General features: G+C 37.0%; 3 protein-coding genes across 3 annotated transcripts; 1 reads left to right on the forward strand and 2 right to left on the reverse strand.

Annotated features, from left to right (window-relative positions):
- Positions 1-2,903: 2,903 nt before the first annotated feature.
- LOC109165527 (F-box/kelch-repeat protein At3g23880-like) lies at positions 2,904-4,046 on the reverse strand. The gene has a single exon (XM_019314369.1). It carries the CDS (start codon positions 4,044-4,046, stop codon positions 2,904-2,906), a length of 1,143 nt encoding a protein of 380 aa, XP_019169914.1.
- An 8,080-nt stretch (positions 4,047-12,126) lies between these two features.
- On the forward strand, positions 12,127-13,765 carry LOC109165608 (uncharacterized mitochondrial protein AtMg00810-like). Its single transcript, XM_019314485.1, has 3 exons — positions 12,127-12,311; positions 12,570-12,691; positions 12,780-13,765. Exons 1-3 carry the CDS (start codon positions 12,127-12,129, stop codon positions 13,763-13,765), a joined length of 1,293 nt encoding a protein of 430 aa, XP_019170030.1.
- A 1,517-nt stretch (positions 13,766-15,282) lies between these two features.
- LOC109165691 (F-box/kelch-repeat protein At3g23880-like) lies at positions 15,283-15,921 on the reverse strand. Its single transcript, XM_019314604.1, has one exon. It carries the CDS (start codon positions 15,919-15,921, stop codon positions 15,283-15,285), a length of 639 nt encoding a protein of 212 aa, XP_019170149.1.
- Between the last annotated feature and the right edge of the window lie 3,593 nt (positions 15,922-19,514).

A 19,514-nucleotide genomic window follows, 5' to 3' on the forward strand; every position in this document is an offset into this window, starting at 1 on the left:
AGGATGATGATGACCTAGACATAAGTTGTACCGGTCTCTTATAAACTCTAGGAAGTGTTGCTCTAATCCATCAAATCTTTTGGAACATAGGATGTGCCGCGAAATTTTGATGCACGTCCTTGCACGACGCCATGCTTGTGGCTAATAGCAGTGTACGGGTTGATCACACAAAACACATAAGCCCCATGCAAGGTTTCTAACTTGGTTGCACCTCTTGCCTTATCTTGTGCCACACCTTCTACCGGATTAAGGATAAGCACCTCCTAAGTGCATGAACAACGTGTGGAAAACAGGGACAAATACCTGATTCAAGATGTCACCCAAAATGCGGGTTATAATTAAAGATCTTTCGAACCCCAATCCGAACTACTCACACTTCATAAATAAGAATGACATGTAAAATGTACATATGAGTATTAAGAACATTGTAGAGGAAATAAAAAGAGTAAGGAAAAGGTTATCTATGAATATGCATGGTTCAGGTTTAATCTGACTTCAATCCGCAATTAAAAGATTGAAAAATGTGTTGATGATCTGTAATCTAAGCTAGTCCAAGCCTAAACGATGAAAGGAAATAAAGGGAAGCCGACTGAAACTATATCTAAGTTCTGCCTCCCCCAAAATACAACACAAAACGCATTTAAATACTATTCTCATTACGCATATAGTGGCACGACAAAGGGCATGGTCGTGCCTAATTCCCCCAAAATTAGGTGCACACTGCCTCAATTTGGCACAACCTAAGGCACAGCTGTGCCAAATCTTTCTGGAATGACCTTGACCTGGTCGCCATATCACTCGGCATGCCAATTCTCCTAGCGTGCTCCTTGTTCTTTGTTTGTTGATCTAATTCTACTTCAACGGGTTCTTTAACTCCAAGAATACGTGTTATCAATATGTGTGATTTCAAAAGTCCAGCACTCAACAACTTACAACCATCTTCCACCAGAAGAAGTTGTATGATCAATTTAGGCTTTCTAGCAAGGCGACTTAGTTGACGACCCTTGGCTAGCTCTGGTCAGATAGTGAAGAGTAGGGCAACTTGGTGGCTAACCCCTATTTCAAGGACTATCAATCGGAAGAGGTCGTGTTAGCTTAGCTTCTATCAATTTGTATTTGTGTAGCAATTCTTATTAGAGCTTCATTGGAGTTAAGGAGAAGTGTGGAGTAAGAATGTTTCCGAATCACTATAAAAATATTAATATCATTTACTTTATGCACCTTATTTTCTTATCAGATGCAAACTAACCCCATACTTTGACACAGACTACTCTAAACTTGACTAAAACTTTATATCGCCTCACACCCACTAGTCCAACTAAGAGGTGCTGGACAGCTACAGCCCATGCCATGGCTTGGGGAACCTGGCGGTCCCTCTCGCCAGTCCAGTGACGACTACTAGTGGTCGGTCATAACCCTTTAGTGGTGGTCATGATCCATTTTTATGGGCTTTCCTACCCACTTCTTCCAAACCCAATATAACAATGACTCCCCACTTGTGAGTTTGCCTACCTTCCTCCTTCCAAACCCATCATCACCCGCTCCTCATAGTGGGCCTTCCAACCCACTCCTTCCAAGCCCAATATCACCTCACCTCCTAGTGGATTTACTTATCCCCTCATTCCAAGCTTAACACCCTTACCCTCTTGTTTTTGGGCCTTCCTTCATCCCTTCTAATCCAATAGTCTTAACGCCGAATGCCCCAAGTAGGGACGGAGCAAGAAATTCGGTTGAGGGGGGAAAAGCAGTAGGGTTGGATTCAGAAATTTTTTTCAGTAAAAGCGAAACATTAAAACAAAATAGATAATTTTAAAAAAAAATTACCTAAAAAATATAGTTGTAAATATTGTTGGATATGGGCGAAAAATAAAACACATCGAAACTTCATAAAAATATTCATAATAAAATATGAAACATAATCAATTTGATAAAATAATATGAATGGAAAACACATTATAAATTACACATCTTACTATTAATATAAAACATTTGTGTGTGTGTGTGTTAAATATTAATAAAGCTATTAAAAACATGACTGTGTTGAAGCTTAGGGAAATGAGTCAAAAAATTGTAAAACTATGTTAATCCAAATATTTGTGTGTGTGTGTGTGTGTGTGTGTGTTTGTGTGTGTATGTGTGTATGTGTGTGTGTGTGTTATAAATATTAAAAAAACTATTAAAAATGTGACTGTGTTTGACTACGGTAAGGAGTCAAAAAACTCTAAAGCTATGTTAATGCCAAAGAATTCAAACCCTTAACCTTTACGTACAATTATCAAACATGTGCTCTAGTAGCTAAACTAACTCATTTCTTGTTAATATTTAATAGTTTTTTATATTAATACTAAAACCTGTACTATATATACATATATACATACAAATATTATATAAGGGGTGGGGGTGGGGTGAGGGGGCAGCTGCCCTCCCCCCCCCTCTTTGGCTCTGTCTCTGGTCCCAAGGCTCCACCATGGCAAATTATGCTGTGCAACCGTGTGCAGCATGGATTTGTAGTTTTATAATAAAATTAAACGTATGTATGGAATCTGGTAGGGCGAATATAGATATATAGATTTTAGCTCCATGCATGCAATAAATTAAAACCCCCAATCCACGAAAGAAATTTACCCCATATTCATGTTTCAAACTTTCGTCTTTGTCTCCATTCTTCTATCGTCAAAATTACAATTCATAATGTATTTGGCGTTAAAACATCACTGTCATAATGTATAGAAAACATTGTGTCTGTGCGGGTACATTTTAAATTGCAATGAAATTTAACTCAGAATCATTTTGCATTCACACAAATCAATAGTTCTCAACAACCATGGCAAGTTCTCAACAACAATGCTAAAATACAAATAACACAATAACCACTACTGGTAGCGCACTTCATCTATCATCATTTACGGACCGATCATGGCCGGTGAAACAAGGGTCTCCATGTAACTAGTTACCATATAAACATGAGCATAGCAGATATTAAAATTCTTACCCCCTTTAGCATTAGGCCTATGGAGCTTTAGCTGATGTCCAACCTTGATTAGAATATCCCCATTTTCAGAAACATGTGCAATTGCGAGTCTAGCATTACATATATCGATGTATGCAGTGTTCTCAACATCCCGGGGAAGTGGATGATGAAATGGTAAGTTTGAAATGCAGACTAGTTTAGTCCACGATCCTTGAACTCCATACTCATTCATCACCCAAACTTCCATTTGACGTTTGTGATGAAAACCTGCAAAAAGCAATCCTCTAGATTCACTTATACAAATAGCGACCCCATGTTCATGCCTGGGTAAAGCTATAGCTTTGGCAGTTTCAGTGGTTAAGTTGAAAGAAATTATATTCCAATTCCAGTCACTACCTTGAAAGTTGTTGTTGCACCAGTTGAGACTACCACTCACAAACACAGCAATTCCTGGATTAACAAACCCAGTAGTACTAAGCCCTCTTTCACTTCGTTTCCATGACCCATGCTTAAAATTGTATACCATAACAACATTCTCATCACCGTACTTAGCACAATAAGCATAAACAACCTTGTAGTCGTCATTATGCTCGTCGTATCCAAATCCAAAAATGCCCATGTAGCCTAACTTCCAGACATCTGGGATTCTCTTGATGTTTCCATTCGATGAAGGGTTCCAAATGATTATTCTATACGGTTTAGCACGGAAACAAAAAAGCCCATTGCAAGAACCCAAAAATTCGAAACCATCTTCTGGGGTAAAGATTGAGCGGTCATATGTAATAAACTTGCCAAATGATGATTGCTTGTTTTCTGTAATAGAAAACAAGGACGTACGACTAATAAACCAATTTAACCTGCTATATGTCATGACCTTATTATCCTTTTTCGATCGAAAATGTAGGTGTAATTTGACAAATTCTGGAGACGAGATTAAATCACGCCAATCTTTTGAAACACACCTAAATTGCAGAAGAGACTTCACAGGCAGCCTTTTAAGGATTTCTGTGATAATATCTTGATTCAAATTTGGTTGTTGCATATGGCGCTTCCGCTTAGGAGTAGGCAATGACATCTTGATTTTGTGTCTTGGATTAAACTTCCTTAGCTTTTGTTATCTGAAAATAGATAAAAAAAAATTATATATTTATACCAAACTCGGATCCTTCCCACTATCCACAAGAAATTTGAATGTCAGTAGAAAAGGAATAAAAGCCATACAAATTACAAAAAGATGTCAATAAATATTGCTAGTGTTACATCACTGATTTATTTCAGTATGTATATTATTATTGTCACGCCCCACTTCTAGGACATGACCCGGTCGTATCGTTACATGAGGACTTGTAACAATACGTAGCCTAACCATACATACCTCCCGAAACCTTCATAATAACACTTGAATACATAATAATTCCACAGCTAAAATGGCAAAATATAATCAACTAGTTCTTCTCAAAAACTCATCAAATCCACTATTATATATTTACGTACAATCAAGAGTAGTGTGTCCAAAATGCATCACAGGCACCAAAACCAAACACAATGGTTTACCAAAAATACAAAGGGTCAAAGAGAATAACCAAATAAATGAAAGTCTGTGATAAGCTCCAATACTAGGAGTAAGTCTCCTAGTTTCAAGAGTCACCTTCAAGACCCCACCACTTGTGCTCGTGTTATTCACATGTCCTTAGACTCGACGATTCGGAATGAGTCAGGCTCGACGATTCAGAATGAGCCGGATGGGACGTTCCAACAAATAATTCAAAAGACTCGACGATTCGGAATGAGTCAGCTCGACGATTCAGAATGAGCAATATAATTAGGAACGTTCCAAACCGTACAAAATAAACAACAAAATGTAGATTGCCTCATGAGTTCGGCCAATTATTCATAATAATTCCTATAATCAAATAGCCCGATGTAGCAAAAATCATCTCCATAAAAATCACATAACAAAGTACATATCCAAAAGTGATTTGAAATTGTAAACTAATAATTGTCAAATAAATTACTTGATCCTCCTCTTTTAGAGCAAAACACCGTAGTACAAATCATACACATACAAATATAATAAAAAATAGCCATGTTCATTTATTCACAAAATCCAAACTTAGACATGCCCAAGGATATCTTTAGTCAAGTTTAACAACTCAAAAACATAACATAGCACAAAATACTTTTAATTCATACTAACCCTAGAAATGGGTATTTAAAGTAGTAGAGATTCTGAAAATGGAAGAGCTAATACATCCCATCTCAATTCTGAAAAATAAACAAAGTAGTAGAGATTCCAAAATAGGTTATGGGATTTGCAAATTAAGGAGAGAAGAGTTAACCACTTACCTAAAATATCCAAATCTCAGCTATTTAGCTCACCCAAATACTCCTTGTCAAAATCCCTAATATTTTTAAACATCAATCTTAGGGTTCCAATGATAAACCAAACTCAAAAAGAGTGAAAAATGGAGATCAAACTCACCTAGAATACTCCTAACTTGAGACCTAAGCTTGAAGAACATGGAGATCAAAGCTTCAAGGTTTTCCTTCCCCTATCTCTCTCTAGCCAATATTTTCTTTTTCTTCTTTCAAATGAAATGTTCTTCCAAGATAAAAGGACTTCCTTAAGCTTTAAGGATAAAGAGGGACAAGTTAGTAATTTACCCAATATCATCTTTTAATAAGTTTTGATTTGTCGACCTCATTTAATAACATAGATATATCTTTATTTCTAAAATAGTGAGTATTACAATTATAGAATTAATTTATTTTGTTTTTAACTAATTATCTATAAGAATAAATGAATATTTAATTTTTAATCAACTGCGAATAAGAATTTTAAAAAATAAAACTATTCACACCTAGCTATTTTCCACTATCTCTACATACTATCCATCATCCCATTTATCTGATTCATCTTTGCTTTACTTGTTTTACAATTATTTCTAACTTTATCTCATCTACCTAACCACAAGGCCATAACAACCTACATAGTTACAATATTACATACTTGATACTTTTATCAATTGTCAATATATTTGTATTGCTTTATGAAGAAAAAAATGTAATGTCAATTAATTTCATATTTTATACACTGATAAATAAATAGATTTGAACACATTTAATAGCTTTCTAATGAAAATGAAAACTTCTGAATTTTTTTTAGAAGTATATATATATGTAGACAGATATAAAGATTGATAGAGAGATAAAGAGAGAGATAGAGATAGAGAGAGTGACAATTGTATTAAAATAGCCCAAAAGCTATTTGAATTTTGTTAGTGTCGTTTTTTTCTCTCTCCCATTTAATTGTGGACAAGTTGGTAAAGGCGGGTGTATTAATTATGTAACCAAAATTTAAGAAAAATAGAAAATGTATTCAACAAAATATGTTTCAAAATGAATTTGTCCATGTTTTCCAAATTTCAATTTCTTTACCCAAAAAAAAAAAAAAAAAACATTTGCGGTTTGTCCATTTTTATTTATTTATTTATTTATTTATTATTTTTTTTTTTTTTTGCGGTTGTTCAAATGGACAACATACATCTACACTTGTAAAAAAAAAAAAAAGAATTCAAGTATTATAGCTAGGAAAGTGGAAGAGACTATAGATTACCTTCTCAATCTAAGGAGTTTCGATGACGATTGAAGAGATCAGGTTGATAGATGTATAGAAACCTTTTCTCCAAATCGAGAGACGAGAGTCAAAAGAGATTGAGAGCGAGAGAGAAGATTACATTGAGAGGAAACTTGAGAGAGAGGAATAGGGGGGAATGGTAAAGAGTATATAAAGGGTTAGGGTTTAGACATTTGGACCGGAGGAAATTGGGTTGGCCGACGAAAACAAATTCCATTTAGAGAATTGGGCCTATTTGTTTTGCATTTAGAAAAGGTAATGTGTTTAAATAATGGAAATATATGAAATGGAAATGGAATTTTAACAAAGAGGATTTTGGTGCTAATAGAGAGAGATCGGGATGGTAGATGGGGAAAATGGTAACGAGCATAAAAGGTTAGGGTTTAGACATTTGGAGTTAGAGGAAATTGGGTGGTCCGACAAAAAAAAAAAAAAAAGATCCATTCAAAGAATTGGGTATATTTGTTTTTAATGTAGTAAAGATAACGACTATAGAATATGGAATTGTAGGAAATGGAAATGGAAATAAAAATTCTATACAAAGTAGCCCTTAAAGTATATTTGGTTTACATAATTGTGTTTGGAGGAAAAAGAATAATATTCAAATAGGGAATCGAATAACGAAATATAGAATATGAAATATATTTCATATTTGGTTCTTGAAATGCATATATTTTAGGAATTGTATTTAAGTTTAGGTTCGTTTTAGAAATAGAAATTACGTAAGCATTCAAATTATTGAAATATTGTACCCTATATAATAAAAGATATTTATTCTCGCATATTCTAGTGAATAGTATTTTCAAAAATATATAAACTTACCAAATGATGGAATAATCGTATTCATAGGAATTCTATACCATTCTAAGCATGTTCCATGAATCAAACGTATTGTTAGTCTTTTAGATTCATGTGTTTTTTTTCTTCTTTGTTTTATTATTCTTCATTTTTTTTTATTTCAGTTTCGGTATTTCGGTATTTAAAAAATTATACCATTCGATTATAATTCGGATTGGTTTGAAAAAGTTCGATTTCAGTTCGAAATTGGTCTGGTTCGGTATTCGGTTCAATTTAAGAACCCCAAATATTAATATTTCCTAATTTTACAAACACACTACCAAACAATATATATTCACATATACCAAATCCAAGGTCTAAACATTTTATTACTAAATAGCAATCCAAAGTTCACACACATTGCTAGTAAGTACTAATGTGCTTGTACTGTGTAGCGGTTGGTGTCAAAAGTTTTGTGACTTTTGTCATTTTTCTCTGACAAGAAGGTACAAGTCTTTTAATGCTTCTTGGCTTTTGTGAAAATCATTCCAAGGACACTTTTTGTCTCGAATGATTGCCCAACTGTACTACATAGACAACATCGATGAAGGCTCCTCTTTGTCAAATGATGGTTATCCGAGAGTTGGATCCTTCATCTTTCGTCTACAACAATCTTTCGTTCTTCTCGTTGTCTTCATATCTTCAAGTAGACCTATCATGCTATCCTCAACTAAGAGTCGTACACTACATAGTGTGAACCATTTGTTGAGTTACAACTACTTTCGTTTGTAACGATGGTCCAAGCTACGAAAGGAAAAAAATGGGTCTGCAATCCTAGTGAGTTTAGTATCATCAAAATCTAATTACACTTGTTCCTAACATAACATAATAATAATATAAAAAAACAATTACTTGATATAAGCTTTCTACCATAACATGGGTTTTATTCAAGTTAAAACTTAATATTATTGGTTGTTATTTAAGTTTAACAGTTGCAATACACACATTGTGTAACTAAACTAATGTTCAACGTAAAAATCAAAATAAGTAAATAATTAATATAAATTTATATTTGAAAGTTAACCAATATTAAATAGATCTAACTGGCTATTTTCAATAATAGAATTAAAAGATTTTTTTTTCACTTTAATTTTAGTCGCTTAACTAGAATATTCCTCCGGAATTAAGTCTCTGACTATCAAAATTTTCAATTTTGGTGTATGACTATTCAATTGGTTCCACATTTGGCTGCTCGCTCAATTTTTTGTCAACTTAAGTTGGCAAAAATGCACAAAACAACTTTTTGGTACTTTGCTTTTTACATTTCGACTTGGCTAGCTTTATATTTAATTTTCGATACCTATTTTTCGGCTTAGGTTGGATGACAAGTTGAATGAGCTAGGGACCAAATGTATAATAAATTGAATACTCTTGCATCAAAATTGGAAATTTTGATAGTCATAGAGCTAATTTAATTTGGAACGGGTATTATAGTCGGGGTACCAAAAATGGGAAAAACTCTAATGAAAATGAGTATTTTAAATTATGATAAGAAGTACGGAGTAATAGTAAAAAGTAGTATTATCATAGATAGTTATGAGGGAAAATAAAAATCAGATTATGATGATCATTGATGAGTCGATAAAAATTAGTATATTTATGAAATAGATAATACTCAAAATAGTCACTCAACTATCTCATAATTCTCAATTTGATCGCAACTACCAATTTATCCAAAATGGTCCCTCAACTATTCAAAAATTTACTCAGTTTAGTCCTCCATATAAGATTGAGGAAAAATTAATAAGAGTAACATTTTACATAATTAGGGACTATTTTGTGTAAATTAATAATCGATGACCAATTTAAAACTTATGACACAGGCCGTGTTTGGTAAATGGCGAGTCCACCAAAATTTGTTTCGTAACTCAACATGGTTTTGTGTTTTTCTTTTTCGCTTTTTTCCTTCAATTCATTCCTCTATTCCACTCGACTTCTTAAAATATATGAAAAAATCATGACTCTAGATAATTTTAAGTTCCTTTTTCCAAGTCGATCTGATGTTCAATTCCCTTTTTCCCTTTTCCTTCCACTTATGACGTGGGATTAATCCCATTACTATTTTTTTCTTTTGTATTATTGTTGTTGTCTTCATATTATTATTATTATTATTAGTAATATTAGTATTTCATGATTATATTGTATGCTTTAATATTATTGGTTGTAGTGTAGTCAAATAGTCTTAGCCTAAATAACAGGAGAGTCTTGTGTTAACTCTCCTATAGGACTCTCAGTTTCTCTCTCTCTCTCTCCCTCTGTAATTTGATCGATTCATTCTATTGATTTTGAATTTCATCGTCTCATCTGGTATCAGTTGCAATAGGACTGCGATTCCTTTTCCTATTCTTTTTCCGCTTCCTCTCTCTCGCAAAAGAAACGACGATGTCGTCCGGTTCCTCTGAGCAAACCATAACCACCACCACTCCCACTGTTTCGGCCACCCCTAACCCTCTCTCAGCAGCCCATCATTTTGTCTCAATGAAGCTCACCTCAAGGAATTATCTTTTTTGGAGGACTCAACTCCTCCCATTCCTCCATGGCCAAGGCTTGTTGGGGTATATCGATGGCAGTCTCCCGTGTCCTCCGGCGACTCAACGGCAACGACAACAACCACGTCGATGAATCCTACTCATACCGTCTGGGTCCAACAGGACCAATCCATTCTGTCTTTGCTAATCTCATCTTTTTCGGATGAGGTTATGCATCATGCACTCGGCCGACACAGCGCCAGAGACGTATGGGAGTCCATAACCTCGGCGTTGGCGTCTACCACACGAGCCCGCTGCATAAGTTTGCTCGGCCAATTCCAGACGCTACGCCAAGGGAGCAGTTCGCCAGCTGAATATTTGGGCAAGGCATAGACGATCGTAGAAGCTCTCGCCCTCGCCGGCCGACCACTATCCGAGGACGAACAGGTTCTGTATGTGCTGCGTGGGCTTCGACCTGAATTCCGGGCGATGGGGAGCTCGCTGACTGTCTCCGGCAACCCCGTCTCACTGTTGCAGCTTACGGATCATCTGCGGGCACAGGAGTTTATTCACTCTGATGATTTTGCAGCAGACTCCAGCGCCGGTGGTTCCCCGTCGGCCTTCTTTGCAGGTCGCGGCAGGCAGAATGGAGAGTCGAGTGGCTGGCAGACATCCGGTGGTCGCGGCCGGCTAGGACATGGCAGAGATGACAGAGGGCGCGGTGGTACACCTCGATGCCAAATCTGCAGGTCGCATGGCCATACGTCTGTTTATTGCTTTAAGCGTTATGCAGAACGTCCAGCACCTCACGCAGAACATGCGAATGTTGCTGTTTCCAATGAGCCACAGATGCATCAGGTAGCTGATGCTTGGTAATCAGACACGGGTGCCTCATCTCATGTGACTCCGGATGATCAGATGTTGCACCACTCCGAGGCATACACCGGCGGGGATGTGCTCAAAGTCGGAAATGGCGCAGGTTTGGGTGTTTCCCGTGTGGGTCATGCGGTTATCCCATCTCATCTAAATGTTTAACAATGTCAAATATACATGTCCCAAATTTAACTTTGCCGTTATTGTCAGTTTATCATTTTACTAACGAAAACAACGTATATTTCGAGTTTCATAAAAATTTGTTTCTTGTGAAGGATTGCAACACCCAAACGGTTCTTCTTAAAGGGTCCACTTTGGGCGGGTTGTACAAGCTGTTGGTCCCGCGAACACACTTTGCGTTTCTGTCCGCCCGAGCGTCCTCACATGTGTGCATCAACGGTTGGGTCACCCGCATCACCAAGTTCTCCAGCGTGTCCTATAGAAGTGTCTAGTTGTGCCAAATAAAACTACTTTGTCAAAAATCTGTATTACGTGCCAGCTTGGAAAATCAGAACGTTTTCCATTAGATAGAGTTTCAAACACTAGCCATAATGTTTTAGACTTATTGTACACGGACATTTGGGGTCCGTCGTCTGTTATTAGCGATTCGGGTTTTCGTTATTTTGTTTTTTTTTGTAAACGATTACTCGCGGTTTTGCTGGTTTTATCCGTTAAGATTAAAATCAGACATATATAAAAAATTCAATTTATTTTGGGAAATGGTAGAACGGCAGTTTTCCCGTTCTATCAAAGCCATCCAGTCCGACTTAGGGGGTGAATACCGTCGGCTACATAATGTTTTTGAGTCTCTTGGCATAACTCACAGGCAATCATGTGCCTATACACACGAACAAAATGGTCGTGTTGAGCGTCAGAACCGACACATTGTCAAAACCGGCTGAGCCCTACTGGCTAAAAGCTCAACTCCCCTTCAATATTGGGATTACGCGTTTGAAACAACTGCCCATTTAATCAATTATTTACCATCTTCAGCCATCCAGTTTCAAACTCCATATTCTCGTCTATATAATACTCAACCTACATACAACTTATTCCGGGTCTTCGGGTGCCGATGTTATCCCTATCTGCGGCACCGTGTGTCTTCTTAGGTTACCGAATCTCTTATAGGGGATACCGCTACTTAGACTTAGCCACGGGAAAGATCTTTATCTGTCGTCATGTCCGGTTTGACGAGTCCACTTTTCCCTTTTCTATGCAGGCATCTATGCAAGTCACTGCCAGTCAACATACCACCCCCTGGGGTTCTAGTCCAGTGGTGGTCAATTCTTAGTCCACCCCCCCCCCCCCCCCCCCCCCCCGACCAATGGAGATTACCTCAAATGGCTATAGAGGCTGCTCCGACTCCAACACGGAGACGGTGGAGGGTCACTACTAAGCCATCCCAGGGTGAAGGACACGTCATGCGCACTCATCGCAAGACACGTGGAACGGATGAGCAGTTTTTGGCGCTCACCGCCACCACTGATCTCATGTGTTACTCACAAGCTGTTGGGCATCCGCAATGGTGAGAGGCCATAGACCAGGAGTTTAACGCACTATTGCATAACAACACTTGGAATAATTGTCCCAGCAACACCGAACATGAACGTCATTGGCTGCAAGTGGGTGTTTCGCACTAAACGTAAAGTCGATGGCTCGGTATAGCGTTTCAAAGCACGCCTGGTTGCTAAAGGGTTCAACCAAGTAGCCGGCGAAGATTTCTTTGACACGTTCAGTCCAGTAGTTAAACCTACTACTGTCCGAATTTTATTTTCTCTTGTAGTGTCTCACAAGTGGACTATGCGACAGCTGGATGTCCACAATACCTTCCTGAACGGGCACTTATCCGAGACAGTTTACATGAAACAGCCTCCTGGATACGAGGATCCCGCACATCCGGATCACGTGTGTCACTTGCAGCATTCTCTTTATGGCCTTAAATAGACGCCCAGGGCATGGTTTAAGCGCCTACATGAGTTCTTAATATCCACAGGGTTCTTGGCCTCCAAGACTGATGTGTCGTTTCATTACACCATCGGTGACTCTAGGGTGTTCTTGCTTGTATATGTCGATGACATCATTATGATGGGCACCGATCTGGTCTTTATTGATTCACTCCTCCGACGTCTCTCGTCTACATTTAAGATTAGGGACCTGGGCAAGCCTACCTTCTTTCTGGGCATTGAGACTTTATCTGACGGGGATGGATTCGTTTTATCGCAGCGCAGGTACATGGCAGATATACTATCTCGTGCGGGTATGACGGTCTGCAAAGCCTTGGCTACACCAGCTTCAGTCACTAAACCGGCTACACCCTCACCCGATCCGTTTGATAATCCAACCCAATACCGCAGGATCGTTGGGGCACTACAGTATCTAACCATCACTCGCCCTGATCTCTCCTTTGCGGTCAATTGGCTCTGCCAGTTTATGCACTCTCCGACACAGGATCACGGGGGTTTGCTCAAGCGTGTTCTCCGATATTTCAAAGGTACCCTTGACTACAGGTTGCGTCTAGCCCCCTCATTAACCTCTGCGCTCCATGCTTTTTCTGACTCAGATTGGGTCGGGTGTCCAGTCGACCGGAAATCCACTAGTGGCTATGCCGTCTTTCTTGGGTCTAATCTCGTATCCTGGCTTTCCTGCAAGCAATGCACCGTAGCACGTTCCTCGACTGAGGCAGAATACAAGGGACTTGTCGACGTATCTGCCGAAGTTACCTGGGTTGTCTCGTTGCTTTGGGAATTGGGTCTGCATTCTGGTAGTCCTGCGACACTATGGTGTGACAATCTGGGCGCCACATACTTAGCAGCTAATCCGGTGTTTCACGCTAGGACGAAACATGTCGAGATTGACTTTCACTTTGTCTATGATAAAGTTGCTGCTGGGGATTTCATTGTCAACTTCATTTCAACCAAAGACCAACTCTCTGACATCTTCACCAAACCTCTACCAGCACCGCGTTTTCAGGCTCTTTGAAGCAAGCTCAATGTTGTCAGCATCCACCCTTGTGCTTGAGGGGGTGTGTTAGTAATATTCTTATTTCATGATTATATTATATTGTATGCTTTAATATTATTGGTTGTAGTGTAGTCAAAAAGTCTTAGCCTGAATAACAGGAGAGTCTTGTGTTAACTCTCCTATAGGACTCTCAGTTTCTCTCTCTCTCTCTCTGTAATTTGATCGATTCATTCTATTGATTTTGAATTTCATCGTCTCACTATTATTATTATTATTGTTATTATTATTAATTTTTTTGAAAGGATTATTATTATTATTAATATTATTATTATTATTATTATTATTATTATTATTATTATTATTATTAATATTATTATTATTATTATTATATTTCTTTTTAACAGGTAACCGCTAAAAGTAAACATATAATCTTACCAAATATCTTTTTGCAAGCCATTAATAAAATTCGGTGGTCAAAACTATTAATGCTATCCGCTATCCGTTATCCACTATCCGTCGATTGCAAACCACTTTAATAAATTTGATATAGACAGTGATAAAAACGACTCTATATTATATAATGGTCATTCCAATTTTATTTCGTTTTTTTTTCCTAACACGTATAATGAGCATACAGCGTCCATGGATAAATTTTGTTGCTAAGCATATATAGATGGCTGCGCTATTGCTACAATAATTTGGGCAAATTATGCCGTGCATCCGTATGCACCATGCATGGTGCATACGGATGCAAAAACGACAACGTTTTATTAAAAACGCGCGTCTCCCCTTAAAAAAAATACAGGTTCGATTCCCAGCAATAACATATGAACTAAAATTCCATAATCGATGAACTATAATTCCAGAATCGATGAACTATAACTCCAGAATCTATGAACTAAATTTCCAAAATTTAATTTATGAACTAAAAATTCCAGAATGAAGGAACTAAAATTCCAGAATGTATGAACTAAAATTTCATAATCAATGAACTACAATTCCAGAATCGATGAACTATAATTTCAGAATCAATGAACTAAAATTCCATAATCTATGAACTAAAATTCCATAATCTATGAACTAAAATTCCATAATCTATGAACTAAAATTCCAGAGTGAATCAACAACATAATGTTGTTGCTGGAATCGAACCTGAATTTTTTTTAACGAGAGACGCGAGTTTTTAATAAACGACGTCGTTTTTGCATCCGTATGCACCATGCATGGTGCATACGGATGCACAACATAGCTACTCAATAATTTGATGACCTAATACATGCAGCTTCATATCTTATTCTTTCAAACCAAAGTAAAATGTGGTAAATTCAAAACCAACAACTCCACTCCTCTACCTACATGACAGGCAATGTTCAACCTAGGACTCACGCACACTACTGTTGTTCTTCATCGGAAAGACAAGGCGGCAGTGCCAGAGTCTCCCGAAAGAGAATCGCCTTAAAACCCCTGTTGCCTGGGCGGCACACTTCAATTTCCCTTTTTCTTTTACCGTCTTCAGGCGTGTAAACCCTCAAGTGCTACCCCAATTTCATGATGAGATTTGTGTTGTTCATCACATACATAAGAGAAACGCGGTTACATATTACGACAACTATGGGAGTAAGCGTCGCCGTCTTACGCGACGGCTTAGGTAATAACTGTTGGATACAAGCCAGTTTTGTCCATGAATTTTCCACCCCAAATTCTCTCATCTTCCAAACACTCACCTTGTCTCTCTGAAACCAAGACGCCAGGAGAAACCCCCTCGACTCACATAGGGAAATGTTTCCGCTCCTTTCGGGCTTTGGTCCGGACAGAATGGTGGCAGAATTTGTTGTCAGATTGAAAGAGACAATTTTCGATTCCCAATTGTCACGAGCCACCATTGTGCTGCTTGACCAGTTTAGCGTCCCATTGAAGTGGACGCCAATGTTGGGGTAAACAATGCCAGCCCTAAGCACATTTGGGATGCTTTCCCAGGAACCCGACCTGAAACTGTACACCAAAACATCATAGTCGTTGAAGGTCTGGGTACGACAAGCGTACACAACCTTATAGTCACAGTTTTGTTGGTCGTATCCAAACCCATACATCTCGACAGACGGCCATCTAGGCGCGTCGTCGATTTTCTTAATTTTCCCCGTGCAAGGGTTGCACACCACCACTTTCTGGTCCATTCCTCGAAAACACAGGAGCCCGTTGTGGGTTCCCAGATACCTGATGGCCACTTAAGTGATGAGTAGTTTGTAGGGTGATTTTCCTCGTCCAGGATGGAAAAGAGGGACAAGTGGAGCCCGTCATCGGTGGCAGCAAACGTGGCTACTTTATCCTCCTCGTCATTCTTGTGGAGATCCATGTGGGATTTGACGAATTCCGGCGGCGAGATCATTGCAAGCCACGCCTTTGAAACGCATCAGAGGTTTCGCCGGCAACCTCGGCAGAATGTCGGAGAATATGAGATCTTGTGGTAGATGAGGAAGTGGGCTCCGAGGAATGTTGCTTACTTTCCGACGATTAGAGGCAAGGGATAGCATCGACATAATTGGGAACAGTGAGAGGCTGCTGCCAGCCGGAAAATGATAGATTGATCAGAAGTAGTGTATAGTATGAAGTGTAATTCTTATATATAGTGAAGAAATGTAATCCATCTTTAATGCCTATTATGGAAATTTCTCAGATTATATTACACCCTAAAATCTTTTCCAAATTGGGAACAAACACTGCTGAAAATTATGGAATTTCCGAACACCTGAAAATAATATTAAATTAAGTCGAAAGTCTTGTTCCGACCACTTTTGGTATCCGGAAAAACCATAATAGCTATTTCCGATCACTTTTTACTTTCGACTTGATTTAAGATCACTTTCAGGTGGTCGGAAATTCTATAATTTCCAGTAGTGAAATAACATTTAAGTTTTTTCCTTTTTTTTTCAATAGATCGAGTTGATATGATCAAAATGGATAAAATTTCTCTAAGTGGTTTACTAGCTATTACACAGGAGGGTGTGATTTACATAATTTAGGGAAATTTATAATTTATATCTCTTACAAATATATCATAGTAAGATTTCAAGTTTCACTTATCATTCAAAAAAAAAAACAAAAAAAGAAGATAAAGTTAGTGTTACCTTCACCCACCTACCTACCATTGCTACCATCAACATTTTCTATATTCCTCTAATATTTTTTTTGAATGCTACTAGCTCTATTACATTGTAGCATCTATTCATATACTTTCTCAACCTACTGAAACACAAAGAGCTAATATAATCATACTCTTTTTACGCACCATGACGCATTTATTTATTGCTAATACCACCGACCTATTTAATCCATCCCCAACTATCAGTGCTCCACAATTGTCTACTTACCGTTTACAATATATGCATCTATTGCATTCATATTTCTTATACTTATTTTACTATTATTTCTAACTTAATCCCATCTACCTATCCACAAGGCCATATATTACAACCTACATAGTTACAATATTATGTGATACTTTTATCAATTGTCACTACAATTTTTTTTTTGCTTTATGAAGAAACAAATTAATGCAAATTAGTTTGATATTTTATGAATTGATAAATAAATAGATTTGAATTGAACTTATTTAATAGCTTTCTAATAAAAATGAAAACTTGAATTTTTTGTAAAAGTATATATATATATATATATATATATATATATATATATATATATATATATATATATATGTATATTGAGAGAGATAGAGATAGAGATAGAGATAGCGATAGAGATAGAGAGAGAATGAATTGTATCAAAATAGCGAAAAACTATTTGGAGTTTGGTAGTGTTTTTTTTTTTGTTTTTTTATTTTTTATTTTATTTTTTTTCGTAATCTCTTTCACTTTTATCTGTGGTATGTGGACATGTTTGTAAATGTGGGTGTATTACGTAACAAAAATTTAGAAAAAATAGAAAATGTATTCAATAAAACATGTTTCAAAATGAATTTGTCCATGTTTTTTCAATTTCAATTTATTTACAAAGAAAACAATTTTTTGTAGTTGTTCAAATTAAACAGACAACATACATCTACACTTCTAAAAAAATTTTCAAGTCTTATAGCTAGCAAAGGGGATGAGACTAGAGATTACCTTCTCAATCTAAGGAGTTTCGATCACGATTGATGAGATCGGGTTGATAGATGTATAGAAACCTTTTTTTCCCAATCGAGAGACGAGAATCAAAAGAGATTGAGAGCGAGAGAGAAGATTAAAGTGAGAAGAGACTTGACAGAGAGAGAGAGAGGATTTCGGTGCATAGAAAGAGAGAGAGAGAGAGAGAGAGAGAGAGAGAGAGAGAGAGAGAGAGAGAGAGAGAGAGAGGAGGATGGAGGGAGAAATGGTAAAGAACTTATAAAGGGTTAGGGTTAGACATTTGGACGGGAGGGAATTGGGTTGACCGACACGAAAACAAATTACATTTAGAAAATTGGGTCCATTTGTTTTCCATTTAGAAAAGCTATTGAGTATAAATAATGGAAATATATTAAATGGAAACGGAGAATTAACAAAGAGGATTTTGGTGCAGAGAGAGAGAGAGGGAGAGGGGGAGAGAGAGAGAGAGAGGAGGGTAGATGGGGGAAACCGTAACGGACAAATAAAGGGTTAGGTTTAGATAATTGGAGTTGGAGGAATTAAATTGGGTGGGCCAACGAAGAAATTCATACAGTTTCTTCAATTAAGAGGGTATTTGAAACTCATAGTAGTGTTCTAAAAATCTATCAACCAAACAATATCAATCACTTTGGTACCCATTGCTTAGAGCTAAACCTGTCAACCAAACGCACCCTTAGGGGACGTTTGGTTCAAGGGATCTCAGATCACCATGGTAATCTAAGAAAGGTAATCTTGGATGACAATGTTTGTCTTACGTAATCTGAGAGGGTAAGTAATGCAAGATTACTGCCACCTAGAAAATGGGAGTATATTGGAGGTAATCTGATTACCATGTTTTTGTTAGGTAATGTAAGATTAATTTTCAATATTTCAAAATTGCCCTCATTTATTTGTCTTCTTTTATTTGTGGTGTTGGATGGATTGTAAAATGAAGTAGATTACAATTGTAATGTTTTGCAACTTATTACAAATTATGTAACAAGACAATCAATTAGCAAGAATTGCATGTTTGTAGATTTTAATTTAAATTTTGTTGTTGGATGGTCTGTGAAGCATCTTTACAGGGTATGCATTTTTTATTATTATTATTATTATTATTATTATTATTATTATTATTGAATTGCATCTTTACCGTGTGCATTCCATCATCATCTCATTATTGTTATTATTATTATTATTAATTAAATTTCTTTTTACCTGGTAACCGTAATAGTATTCATTTAATCTTACCAAATATCTATTTGCAAACCATTAATACAATCCGGTGGTCAAAACTATTAATGCTATTGGCATTAATAGATGGGTATTGCTACAATAATCCGTGGATTGCAAACCACTTTATTCAATTTAATATCGACAATGATAAAAACGACTCCGTATTATGTAATGGTCATTCCAATTTTATTTCGTTTATTTTTTTCCTAACACGTATAATGAGCATACAACGTCCATGGATAAGTTTTGTTGCTAAGCATATATAGATGGGTATTGCTACAATAATTTGATGAGTGATGACCTAATACATGCAGCATCATTATATTCTACATATATTATTCTTTCAAACCAAAGTAAATTCAAAACCAACAACTCCACTCCTCTCCCTACACGACAGGCCATATATAACA

This window comes from Ipomoea nil, unplaced genomic scaffold (assembly GCF_001879475.1).
Source record: "Ipomoea nil cultivar Tokyo-kokei standard unplaced genomic scaffold, Asagao_1.1 scaffold0117, whole genome shotgun sequence".
NCBI classification, from domain to species: domain Eukaryota; kingdom Viridiplantae; phylum Streptophyta; class Magnoliopsida; order Solanales; family Convolvulaceae; genus Ipomoea; species Ipomoea nil.